A 13185-nucleotide genomic window follows, 5' to 3' on the forward strand; every position below is an offset into this window, starting at 1 on the left:
CGTGCGTGCAAAGTTTTAGGTTGTAAGATAAACGTGAAGAAGTCTGAACTTAAAACTACTTTAATGAACAGTTCAAACAAGATTCTAGGAGCCAATTTAATATTGAATATGATTACCCAAAATGCAGTAGTTGACCTCAAATCTCTTTATTTTGGATAATGGTTGATTTTTAGGTAAGCAAATATGCCAAGCACTGCAAATCAGAACCAAGTAACAGCTTGATTCCCATTGAAAAACTTGTGGCAGCATGCAGTAGCAACAGGTGTTGCTGCCTACCTTGCCCAGTCTGGTTCAAGGTGAGATGAGTGACTGATGGCAGCATACAGTGATGGTGATGGCAACAGTGCCAGTAGTAGCATGTAGCAGCACTACGTAGAGATCCGGGTGGGAACTTACTGCAAACATCATGCTGAGTGCTCACTGAAGTCTGGTACCAGCCCTGATAATGAGGCATTCAAAACAGCAGTAATATAGTTGAGCAGTATAAAATGAGAATCACCTGAGTTTTCTGTCCTGAAACTTCTTATTTGTTTGTCCTCAGATACACATGTCTGCCTGTCAGGTCAATTCAAGTGCACCAAAAATCAAAAGTGCATTCCAATAAATCTCAGGTGTAATGGACAGGATGACTGCGGTGATGAAGAAGATGAAAGAGATTGTCGTAAGTTACTTACGTAGAAACTTCAAAATTGCATTATTTGTGGTCAGTCAAACATGCTATACACATTGTTGTTTTGGTGAATTCTTTGGAATAATACAATTTGAATAATGTAGGAAGTAGAGATAAGACATTTTTTTTGGTTGGGGTTTTTTGTTTGTTTGAAGAATTGAGAGAAAGCTAGTTTAAAACAGCTTTGATTGTTTTAATTAGAATTTCTGAATGTTAGAAAACAGTTTCTGTACTTAAAGTAGCTCATTTTCTTTAAAGCGGAAAACAGCTGTTCTCCTGACCATTTTCAGTGTAAAACAACAAAGCACTGCATTTCTAAACTATGGGTTTGTGATGAGGATCCTGATTGTGCTGATGGGTCTGATGAGGCAAACTGTGGTGAGTATCCTGTATACTACTGGCAAATGCAATTCTCTAGTGCCTGCTTGTATGTGGCCAAAACTATATGTCCCATGCACAAGAGCAGGCTTGGTGGAAATTTAGGGTTTGCAGACATACCGAAAGAGAGAGAAATCATGAAGTGGTGAGAGAAGCCAACAGCCCAAAGACTACTGAGCATACTCATTGTCCATTGAATGCAGCCTACTTCTTGGATGAAAAACCATGTTCGATTGGGAATGGAATTGAGCATGCCAGCTCTTTGTAACCATGTACAGGAGCAATTTTTGTTGTAAGGCTTGTAAGAATTTTTATTTTTAAAATATTCTTACTAAATTTATTACCCACCCTTCACCAGCAGGTCCCAGGGTGATTTGCAGCTATTTAAAAACAGTTGAAAGCAAGGAAAAGAGTGGGTCCTGGAAAAACACTAAGAATATTAAGTGTTTCATCACAACTAGTGGTAATAAAGTCAGTTCATATTAGAATCATTTCATATTAGAATGACTCCTTCTATGCAGAAAAAGGGTTTTGATCCAGTGGAGAATCCAGGGGAGGGATTCTTTGTTGATTCTATCCTCCCTCTGCTGGCATGCCTGTTCTAAAAGGTGAAGGGACCCCTGACCGTTAGGTCCAGTCGTGACCAACTCTGGGGTTGCGGCGCTCATCTTGCTTTATTGGCCGAGGGAGCTGGCATACGGCTTCTGGATCATGTGGCCAGCATGACTAAGCCGCTTCTGGCGAACCAGAGCAGCGCACAGAAACGCCGTTTACCTTCCCGCCGGAGTGGTACCTATTTATCTACTTGCACTTTGACTTGCTTTCGAACTGCTAGGTTGGCAGGACAGGGACCGAGCAATGGGAGCTCACCCCGTCGCGGGGATTCGAACTGCTGACCTTCTGATTGACAAGTCCTAGGCTCTGTGATTTAACCCACAGCACCACCCGTGTGTTCTAGACAATCCCTAAATCCCCTGAAGCAAGTTTTCTGAGGGTACAAGAGGCTGCAGCGGGGAGGGGGATCTTAAATTGCTTCTTCCTTTCTACTGGCAGAAATGCCTCTTGGGAAAAGTTCTGTTTCAGATTTTCCCATCAGCCACATCCAAGTCTGGATCCAAGCAAATAATTATCCCCCACCCCCGGGCAAATAATAATATGGTAAAAATAAAATGCATTCTGACATAGCAGCAGATAATTAATTCAGTACCTTTGCTAGTGAAGCATAGTTTAATATGCTATAGATCTGGCATGCATTTTTCACAATGCTTAACTTCCTTAGATTATTAGAATAAAAGCAGTATCTGTCTTGGTTACAGATAAAAAAACATGTGGGCCTCATGAATACCAATGTAAGAACAGCAACTGCATTCCAGATCACTGGAGGTGTGACAGCCAAAATGATTGTGGTGACAATTCTGATGAAGAAAACTGCAGTAAGTAATTTCTGACTTACTAGTAGTACATGTGAAAGGGATCTATGGGTCTTAGTGGATCACAAGTTTCACATGAGTCAACAGCGTGATGCAGCTACAAAAAAAAAAAAAAAATCTAATGCTATTCTAGGCTGCATCAATAGAAGTAGATCAAGTCCAGATCTATTCTGTCTTGGTCAGACCACACCTTATTATTCCAAAAGCAAAATTTGAATTTTTGAGTATTTGGAATACTTGCATAAGCTGTGTGAAATAAGTAAAGTCAATTCACCTGCAGTAGCAATAAGTACAAAGTGTTGGTTCGTTAGATCCTGTGGCTTTAAAAAAGTGAAATAAAGCTTTGGGGCCAAATTCAATCAGCCAGTCTTGCTTTGAGGATTTTTTTCCTTAACATATAAAGCAGTATAGAAATGAAAATAATAATAATAATAATTAATAGCAGAAGCTTGTGCAAGATGAGGTTTCCCCTCCCCCCCCCCGTATGTCCCTATGCCTTCCCAAATTGACTGGGGGGGGGCAGGAGAATACATAGAACAGTGCACAGCGGGGGGGGGGGGAGAGGAGAGAGGAGAAGAAGGGAGATAATTCCATCAGACAAGCAGAAATGCTCGAACTGATGGAGTGATCTCCTTAGCAGTACATTAGCACTCCTCTTTTTAAAACTTTGGCCTACATTGTAGTAACATCAAAAGCTTTTGGGAAGCTTTTGATAGTTAAAATAGTCCTTTTTAAAAATGCATATTTTCTTATATGGAACTAAAAAGTGGAGAGCCTCTGCGGGTATGTAAGAGTAAAATACCTTTTATCAATAGTTTCTGAATTTCAAGCATACTTATTTTAAATATGTATGAGCATGCCCCCCCCTATTTTTAATCTGGATTTTTTTGAAAAAATAATAATAATGTTACAATATTATTACACGCCACCCCAATCTCTGCCAAGCAGCTGCATAAGATTCCAGGGGTTGCAGGCATTCTTACCCAGGGTTAGTGTTTCCTTCAGGAATAAGGCTCAATGGAGGCTAGTGTCTTTAGGATATATAGTTTATTGACACACACACACACACACACACACATATACAACCTAGAGTTTCCAATGGAGGGGCTCACAGCAGCAGTACCCCAAAATGCACCAGAATATTCCATAGCAGCAGCAACAAGTAGCCCAGCACAACCCAGGTTCCTGGTTACATCAGTCCAGCCCTAATCCCCATAGCCTAAATTCTGGTCTCTTTTATAATCCAGGAGAAGGTCCTTCCTTTGATGTCCTAAAACTTATTGCCTGAAAAGGGATTAGCTTTTCACATTTATTCACACTTAGCCCTTGAGAGAGGGAGGGAACTGGCACATTTGCAAATGAGATCTGCCCTTTCATTCTTTTGTTTCATCTAAATGGCTTATCCCCAGGTGGTCACCGCACAAGGAAATTACCTCAACTAATTAGCTTTTAGACTTGTTGATTCTACAGGATTACAATGTCAAATACACAACCCAGGAAGTGTGCTTAGGTTAATTAACTCTTCGCATATTAACAGCTGCCAGCCCACATCTTGAATACACATGAATCCAGCAATTATGGGTCCTAAAATACCGGTTCTAATTAAATTTTAATATTTATTAAACCCAATTAGCACCCTCAGATGTATAACATTATAAATAATATAAAGGGAGAACACAAAATTAATGGAACCAGGAAACAGTTCTGATTCCAGTTCTTAGTCTATCACGGGTAAGCTTGGGAGAGTTAAATCAAACTAAGAAAAAAGTTCTCTAACTTATGTTTAGTTTGAATCTGAAACACTTCTTCTTTCAGAACCACAAACATGCGCTCAGAAAGATTTTCACTGCTCAAATGGAGACTGTATGTCTGCAAGATTTTGGTGTGACGGTGATTATGATTGTGCAGATGGCTCAGATGAGGTAGGGCTTTGCAAGAGATTGGTTTTGATACTTAGCACCTATATATGATGGGATACTAGCGGCAGGGGGTGAAGTGCCTTTTCCATCTCAGTACCCCCAAATCACCCATGCTTGGGCTTATATACTGGTGCACACGCCACCTAAAACCATGTGATCAATACTCTACATAAACAACTTGATTTGGATCTACAAGCCTTGGTCCCGGTCCCCCCTACATAGCTGCTGAGCAAGCAGACCCAAAAGCAGTATAGAAATATATGGCAAGAGTGGCAAATGACTTCAAACCCACTCCTTTAACATGTGTAACTGGTAAGACAGAAGAACATACTGCCAAAATTCAGTTTTAGTTTGGAGGTTTTTAAGTAGAGGTTGGATGGCCGTCTGTCATGGATGCTTTAGTTAAGATTCCTGCACTGAAAGGGCTTGGACTAAATGAACCTTGGGTCCCATCCAATTCTTTGATTCAATGCATAATCAAACCTCGTCTTAATCCCTTTTCGGTCCAGGTCCAAACTAGTGTGCAGCTTTGTAACTTTGGAGTTAAGAGTTCTGAAAATTCTAACCATGCAAAAATCTGGCTGCTGCTGTAATATGTGCCCTGTCACGTGGTCTCAATTTTCCATGAGGTGGAAATATCACAGAAAATAATAAGAAAAGTTTCATATATCCCTATTTTTAGCACATATTTGAAGTGATAATTCTGAATGTACTTTAAGAAAAATGTCACCGTATTTGAGGTGGCCATGACTATCACTCAATCAAATTACTATACGCGCTATCCAGTTGTGATTACTATTCCATTTTATAACTTCTGCTACTTTTGTATAACTTTGGAAATGATTGCTTTATTACTGGAGAATTCACAAATGCTATTCGTTTCCAGGCATAATCTTCTTTTTGCACTTCGTACTGTATATTACGTCAATTAGTTGCGTTATTTTGTTTATGACAGAGATACTGTGATTCTGGCTGCTTAAAAGACCAGTTTCAATGCTCCAATGGTCAGTGCATTTCCTCAAAGTGGAAATGTGATGGACATGATGACTGCATTCTTGGGGAAGATGAGAAAAATTGTGAACCAGGTAAATCTTTATCGGGGGGTGGGGTGGGGGATAAGAGAATTATTAACTGCAATGAAAAACACTGTTAGTAATATATTTTGCCCTTACCAAACATGCCACTCTGTAGAAATACAGATTTTACCAAATGCCAAGCTTCCAGTGCACTGCCTTTCTCTAATGCCAAATATATTTCTGAAATAGCATCTCCAACCTGCTCTTCGAGTGAGTATGTGTGTGCCAGCGGAGGGTGTATCTCAGCATCTTTCAGATGTAATGGAGAATATGACTGTCCTGACGGCTCTGATGAGGTACGCAGTTAATTAGTCTTGACCTGCTCTAAAGTTTTGGCTAGCAAATTTAGAAATTTGAATTTAAAGTAGCAAATATTGTGGAATTTCATTCTACCCCAGGGGTTTCCTTGTACAGAAAAGCAAACAACTCAGTCATTACTGGGCTTTTCTATCCCCCCCCCCCCAATAATGGAGTAGTTGAATCTTTCATTGATTTGCATAGCCGTAAGGTCCTTTCAGTTCTGGCCCCCAAATTCTGGAATTACCTCATGTCAGAGGTTCACCAGATCTGTTTCTTGTCTGAGGAGCTTGAAAGATCAGACAACTACTTGAGTACGCCCAGGTTTGCTGTTTTAATTGTTGCATTTAAAAACCAATATGCAACTGCATGCAACAATTTAATCCTTACATTTTCACATTGTGACGCACTTTGATGGCTTTGGTCAAAAAGCAAGTTATAAATCCATAAAGAAATAAATATGGGGAATTTCATAAGAACAGTGGCGCTCCGTGGGCTGGGTGTTAGTTACTGAGCAGTATCCAAAAGTGTTTTGTGCTTCTGCAAGGGCACTTCCAGTCACACAACATAGATCCCTCCTTCATTTCTTTTTATACCCCTTCCTCCTCCAGCCCCTGCACTCTTTCCCAGGTCCCAACTTTCTATACTCACAAAAAGTCTTGTTGGAAAGCTGGAGAGGTGGAAAAGCCCAGTGCACAATCACACTTCTTCTACTCCTGTAACTTTGGATTCTAAGGAGTGGTTTTAGGGCAAAGGTGTCGATGTCATGTCCCCTCCTTTATAACTCAAAATGGTGTTGTTTGCATTTGTAGTTACTTAGATTCAGTGTTAATTGTAACTTTTCTGCCAGTAAGAGAAAAATGACCTTTGGATTAATTTTATCAGTTTTGCCGAATTCTACTTGGTCTGTCTATAACTCTGTTGCTTTTGTTTATAAATACTGCCACATATAAATGTATTTAAACAGATGGATTGTGTAACAGAATGTAAGGAAGATCAGTTTCGATGTAAAAATAAGGCCCACTGTATCCCTATCAGATGGCTTTGTGATGGAATCCAAGACTGTGTGGATAGCAGTGATGAACAACATTGTGACAGAGGTGAGAGTTATTATGTTCTTCCCCACTTTTTATTTAAATAACAACAACAACAACAACAACAATAATAATAAATCCATTGATCTCAATGGGATTTGATTCAGAGTAGATATGGGTAAAATTGTGTTGCATAAAACTTAATACAAACAAAGTAATTTTAATTTGCCCCCCCCCCTTTTTTTTTTTGCTTTAAGAATGTACAAGGAAAAGAAGCTGCCTCTGAGTAAGAGATCACCATTTGGGGGGGGGGGGGGAGATCTACAACAGAACTACATTTGTTCTATTGGCACAAGCCCCGTTGAACTGAAGGGGAGCTTGCAACTTGGCCTTATGACTGCAGCCTTCAGCTCTTTTCAGGTTGCTGTCCAAATGTTCAAGTGCTATAAGTTGCACAAAAGGAGAAAAAGCTGGTAGCAACAGAGGTGGTTGATGATACTCCTACCCCCTTTACCTTAACCTGTAGAATGTCACATTTTTTTCAGTAGAATAGACCTTTTTCCTTGGCCGTTAGCACAACTTGGCATTTTTGTAACTGTCACTAGTTTGTTCAGAAAAGCCATATCCTTAAAAAAAAAAAGAATTATGACTTGTAGTAATCCCTTAAAATATAGAGCAATATTATCTCATTGAGGCTGCCTTTTCACAAATCTAGCTCATCCTAAACCTAGGCAATCACAGGAATAATCCCAATTTCCATCTCTGAAGTGTGTGCTCTGTGAAGGCTGTATTTATAATTAAACTATCTGCTGATTTTTGGATTTGTTCTTTTATCAATCCTTCTGTGTTTGCATTAAGCCCACCTATTTTTTGAGATCTATAATTCTGAAGAAAAACACTGTTTCCTCTATTAAGTTCGTTTTTCATTTTAGAAAATAGCATATTATTTTAGAAGATTTAGGCAAATCAGATTTAGGAAATGACCAAAATAAAACCATATTGAAAATAGGCTACTTTATCTAAATGACGTGCTTCAAAATAGGATTTAAATAAAATGCCCATCTCAGTTCACTAGCCCATTTGCAAGTGTCAAGTAGAGAGGGAGACTTTGTCTTTTTCAACTGTGGGGGCAGATAAAATTTATTTAATGGGTTTTCTGGGAGGAATTGAGGGTTAACAGCTAAATGTAGCAGCAAATGGCATAGATTCTTCTTTTTCTTTTGCCTTTAAGTTATTGTAACGCATTGTGCTCATCCACTGACTACGGTGGTAGTGCGAGAGCAGGTTCACCCAAATGGTATTTGAAGTGCCTGTGCGGTTATTCTACATCAGATAACACAACATTGTTCTGAGTTGGTTTATAGGAGGAGTGGTAAATGGTCGTTCCTACTGGGTGCTGAAAATTGTTGCCCTATTGATGTCCCTTCCACTTCCAATCGGCAGCAGCAATCAATCAATCAAGTCCATGGATTAAACACAACGCTGAATTATATATATGGGGTGGGGTTATTGGATTGTTGTTTTTATTTTTATTTATTCTATTCTATGAACCGCCCTGAGACCTCCAGGTATAGGGTGGTATGATGATGATGATGATGATAATGATAAAAAACAATGCACACCACCCCAATCTCCAGGCAATGTAAAATTCCAGCGGGTCCAGGCACTTACCAGGGCCCATTTTCCTTGGCATGAGGGACAGCGGAGACTGTGGTGTCTTTATTACATGCGGTTTATTTAAACATATATACAATCTGAGCCTACAATGGAGGGAGTCACAGCATTAACACCTCCAGAAGATCTTGCTTCTCCCATATCCACAGCCTAGGATCCGAGCAGAAATCAGGCATGGCTTCATCTGTCAGCTGCCCAGGCTGCTGCCTGCTTCTAGTTTCCAGCTCACATGCATAACTCTGGCCTGTCCTTCACAGTAACAGCCAGGTGAGGGAGGGGAGCCCACTCATTTGTCCTCTGGCACAGAGCCAATTTCTGTTACCTTAACAACCCATATTTGATCCAGGAATTAGAAAGGACTCCGGCATACAGCAAGACATCTGTCCCCAAATGCACAAACAAAAAGATAACAGCTTCCCTATAGAAAAATAACAGACACATTATACACCCAATTAAAGCATAAAAATCTATGTATAAACTATTTTGGTTTTTCCGTGTTTTTCAGGGGGGAATATATGTAGATCGGATGAGTTTCTTTGCAACAATTCGCTCTGTAAACTGCATTTTTGGGTTTGTGATGGAGAAGATGACTGTGGAGATAACTCTGATGAACTCCCTGAAATATGTGGTAAGTTTCATTTCCTACAGTATGGTTTGTTGATTTGACTACCTTTAGACTGCTCAGTTTTGTGTTTTGCTTGGTCACTTGTTTTGTTTAGTTTTCATACGTATTTATGACTGCGTACACATTGTAGGCAGGATTCAACTAAGTTGTTGAGTGCATAGAACAAGGTGTGCTTGCACAATTCTGTGATCTGCTGGGAATTGTAACTGTGAGGGGTAAACAGAAGAGCCTAGAATTATTTGAGGGGAAGTATGTGTTTCGAAGGTGCTTTAAAGGTATAGCGTGTATGTAGCCTATGTCTTTATAGTAAACGTTGCAAATACTACATTGGAAAGAAGCAAGTTAAAACACAGTAATGTTGCATGGTCCCTCCAAATATTCCAAGAGGATTTTTTTGATAGTTGAGCTAGCATTGAAGTGAGAACATTTCAGCAATACTTTTTCTCCTAAATCTTGCCGTTTTAAAGTCATAATACAGTGGTACCTCTAGTTATGAACTTAATTCATTCCGGAGGTCCGTTCTTAACCTGAAACTGTTCTTAACTAGAGGTGTGCTTTCACTCTTCCTGCCACTGCGCCGCCAGCTCACGATTTCCGTTCTCATCCTGGGGCAAAGTTCTCAACTCGAGGTAACTCTTGCAGGTTAGCGGAGTTTGTAGCCTGAAGTGTTTGTAACCCGAGGCATTTGTAACTCAGTGTACCACTATATATACATATAGTAAAGGCGTGGTTAAATGTTTAAGGGGCTGAATCCCTTGAATCTACTGGCACAACAGACTTCTGTGTCCACAGCTGAGTTTCTGCTTCCTCTCCTGTCCCATCTAACCCACCCCAGGGTGGGTAGGAGGAAAGGAGGAACCTCCTGAGCAAGGGGTGGGGTAGAAGAGTGCAAATGTAACCCCCGTGTAGCAGAACTACACAAAAGGATCACTGGATACAATCCAAGGTTATATCTGACATGTAATCACTTTTGCCTCTCTATTCAAAGCGGATACATTCCATACATAATGAGCATTATAGTATTAGTTTTCTCTCTCCCTTTTTCACAGTAAAATTTCCATGTCCCCCAACAAGGCCTTACCGATGCAGAAATAACCGAGTCTGTCTGAGACGTGAGCAGATTTGTAATGGGATTGATGATTGTGGTGATGACTCAGATGAAGACCATTGTGGTGGGTATTTTTTCCCCCTTTGGATTATCATAAGACCAAAGTTCTCATTTGATTTATGAAAATGTGTGGATTATATCTTGTCGTCAACACTGCACAGATGTTGTGTACTATCCTTGATAGGTTTGGTGGCCTACAGGGTGAAACCATGTTCTTAAGTAATGGGACAAGCTGTATGGGACCATTAGCAGTTAATTGGATGAATCAGAGTTGGAAGGGACCATAAGGATCTTCTTCTCCAACTTCCTGCAATGCAAGAATCTTTGCCCAATGACCCCTAGATTAAGAGTCTTGTGCTCTACCAACTGGGCTATGTATGCAGACTAAGTAGGTAGCAGGGCAGTCGCAATACATAATCCTAAGGCTAACAACTGTATTCAGTGAATTGCTAACATCTCTTACATGTTAAGGATATCCCATAAAGTCCAAGTCTTTGACGCGATCACCTGGACTTCACAGGACCATTGTGATCATTTTGCCCTGATAAGTACCAAAGTCTGTACTGTCCAAGTCATATCTGGTTCATTGAGTGAGGCCTTGACTCACAGTGGAATAGAGAACTGAAATTAAAGGAATGAGTAGCAGAACTGACTGCAGCTAAAACATCAGCGTGGTAACGACAGCCACCACCCCTTTGCTACTTTCTGTCTCGTGTTCTATACATTGTACACAGTGCAGTGGTACTCAATGCTGTTTGTAGGCATAGCACAGGAGGACCATAGGCTGGACCAGCATATTCCATCTTCCTTTTTCCACTCCTTGCTTCACATGATACTCAGTGAAAACAGCCTGACAATGAGGGCCAAGCTATTCTCCCAAGTGGAAAACAAGAAAATGAGGTAGGGGAGTGTATGCCAACTCAAACAGCTCCATCCTCTCAGTTTTGTGTTTTCTCGCCGCCTCTTGAAGCAGCAAGTGCAGACACCGTTGTGTGAAATATGTGTTTCTCTGGGCAATTGTAGCATGCACATGTGCATCCTGGGATGCTGAATTCTCCCATGGGATAAATGGAAATCTTCTGATTGTCATGTTTCATGGGCTGCTGCAAGTATATAGTAGGTCTCTACATATCCAGGAAACTATTTTTTTTATTGGTAATGTTTCATTGTTAAATGCACTTGTTCCATTAATGATAATAATATCAAAGGGAGAAAAATCTGATTGCTCACTTGTAACATTTTGCAGACAAAACTACATATAAGGCAAGGCCTTGTAAAAAGGATGAATTTGCTTGTAGCAATAAGCGGTGTGTACCTGTGGAACTGGAGTGTGATCAGTTTGATGACTGTGGTGATGGTTCAGATGAGCAAGGCTGTAAAACAAGTAAGTTTGATTTAGAAGTTGAAAGCTTGCCATTCTCAGAATAATAAAAAAAGAACATGTTTTTATATTATATAGAACCTGTTATGTGTAATCTTGTAGAATCTAAATTAGCATGAACCAAACAGTATGTAACTCAGCTAGGAGAGGAGCACACCATCTATGACCTTACCCAAGGGCCTGTACATTCACATGGTGCTAGTAAACCAGAGTTTGGCTTACATGTGAAAGTGGCCACTGAGCCAAAGTTGACTTTGCTTCCTCCTGTTAATTTATTAGCTGATCGGGATCGTAAAGTGCATTGTATGTTAAAAATGAGGGGAATACATAAATATATTAAAATGATTTAAAGAACTCACTTCCCTTTTGCAAATACAGCTTCCAATCTGCAATCTGAAGCAGTCTTTTATGTAATAAGGGAATGAGATGCATCAAGAGCCAGTGTGGTGTAGTGGTTAAGAGCGGTAGTCTCGTAATCTGGGGAACCGGGTTCGCGTCTCCGCTCCTCCACATGCAGCTGCTGGGTGACTTTGGGCTAGTCACACTTCTTTGAAGTCTCTCAGCCTCACTCACCACACAGAGTGTTTGTTGTGGAGGAGGAAGGGAAAGAAGAATGTTAGCCGCTTTGAGACTCCTTTGGGTAGTGATAAAGCGGGATGTCAAATCCAAACATTGACAGGGCTCACCCACACTTCCCTTGCTGCTTGTCCTGCCACTTTCACTCAGGAAAATCCACTCTTTACCACTGAATTGGAGCAAACATCAATTGTGTTTTCCTCAGATTAATGTTTGCTCTGATTCAGCAGAAAGGAGCAGATTTCCCAGGGAAAGCTATGGGAGAAGCAGCACATCTCTTAGATCTGTGCTTTCTAGGAACAGGATGAGTGGGAGTGTGGAAGAGCCGTTATTGCTTTTAGCCTTGAGAGAAATTTATTTATTTATTACATTTACATACCGTCTTTATCTTCGAAGGAGCTCAAGGTAGTGTACACAGTTCTCCTCCCTGTTTCCTCCTTACAACAACCATGGGAGGTAGGTTAGGCTAAGAAATGGTGACTGGCCCAAATTCACCCAGTGAGCTTCAAGGCTGAGTAGGGATTCGAACCCTGGTCTCCCAGGTCATAGTCCAACACTCTAGCCATTACACCACACTGGCTCTACAAAGTTCATCTTGGACACTATTTCTTGTTTGCTTTTTTCCTACTAATAAACCTATTTAAATAAAACTGTAGTGGAAAATATTGTGATGGTTTTTCTAGAAGGGAGGCTTGGGAGGACTGACTCCAGCTCCAAACACTGAGGCACCTGAACAGATTATTGGGCTGTGGTGTTTGTTCATTGTTTGCAATTATGTATTTTTTCACATTGTAAAACCTCTTTGAGCATGGTTTTAGCTATGGAAAGGCAGTATAAAAATAAAATTATGTATGTATGTAGAATACAAACTGAACTTGGTTTTGAGGGCTCACTCAAAAATGGCTTTATCAACGGAAGTAATAACCAAGCTGATTATGGGAAAGGAGGGGGTTGGAGCATGGATCTCATTCCTGATTCTGCAAACCATGAAGGATTGGAAACATGGCATTACTGTAT

General features: G+C 40.4%; 1 protein-coding gene and 1 long non-coding RNA gene across 4 annotated transcripts in view; one reads left to right on the forward strand and one right to left on the reverse strand.

Annotated features, from left to right (window-relative positions):
- LRP1B (LDL receptor related protein 1B) overlaps nucleotides 1-13185 on the forward strand; it is a 728211-nt gene that overhangs the window by 670745 nt on the left and 44281 nt on the right. For all 3 annotated transcript variants that reach the window (XM_083404224.1, XM_083404226.1, XM_083404225.1), the window contains 10 exons: nucleotides 542-661; nucleotides 929-1048; nucleotides 2365-2481; nucleotides 4294-4400; nucleotides 5353-5482; nucleotides 5663-5769; nucleotides 6738-6870; nucleotides 8984-9106; nucleotides 10153-10275; nucleotides 11458-11595. In XM_083404224.1, coding sequence (XP_083260350.1) covers nucleotides 542-661; nucleotides 929-1048; nucleotides 2365-2481; nucleotides 4294-4400; nucleotides 5353-5482; nucleotides 5663-5769; nucleotides 6738-6870; nucleotides 8984-9106; nucleotides 10153-10275; nucleotides 11458-11595 — 1218 coding nt within the window. The remainder of the gene's footprint in view (nucleotides 1-541; nucleotides 662-928; nucleotides 1049-2364; nucleotides 2482-4293; nucleotides 4401-5352; nucleotides 5483-5662; nucleotides 5770-6737; nucleotides 6871-8983; nucleotides 9107-10152; nucleotides 10276-11457; nucleotides 11596-13185) is intronic.
- The window catches only part of LOC310665327, a 152783-nt gene continuing 151099 nt past the window's right edge, over nucleotides 11502-13185 (reverse strand). Inside the window, exon 4 of the long non-coding RNA XR_014505403.1 lies at nucleotides 11502-11584. This is a non-coding gene — a long non-coding RNA (uncharacterized lncRNA). The remainder of the gene's footprint in view (nucleotides 11585-13185) is intronic.

This window comes from Podarcis tiliguerta, assembly GCF_965153285.1.
Source record: "Podarcis tiliguerta genome assembly, chromosome: 1".
NCBI classification, from domain to species: Eukaryota; Metazoa; Chordata; class Lepidosauria; order Squamata; family Lacertidae; genus Podarcis; species Podarcis tiliguerta.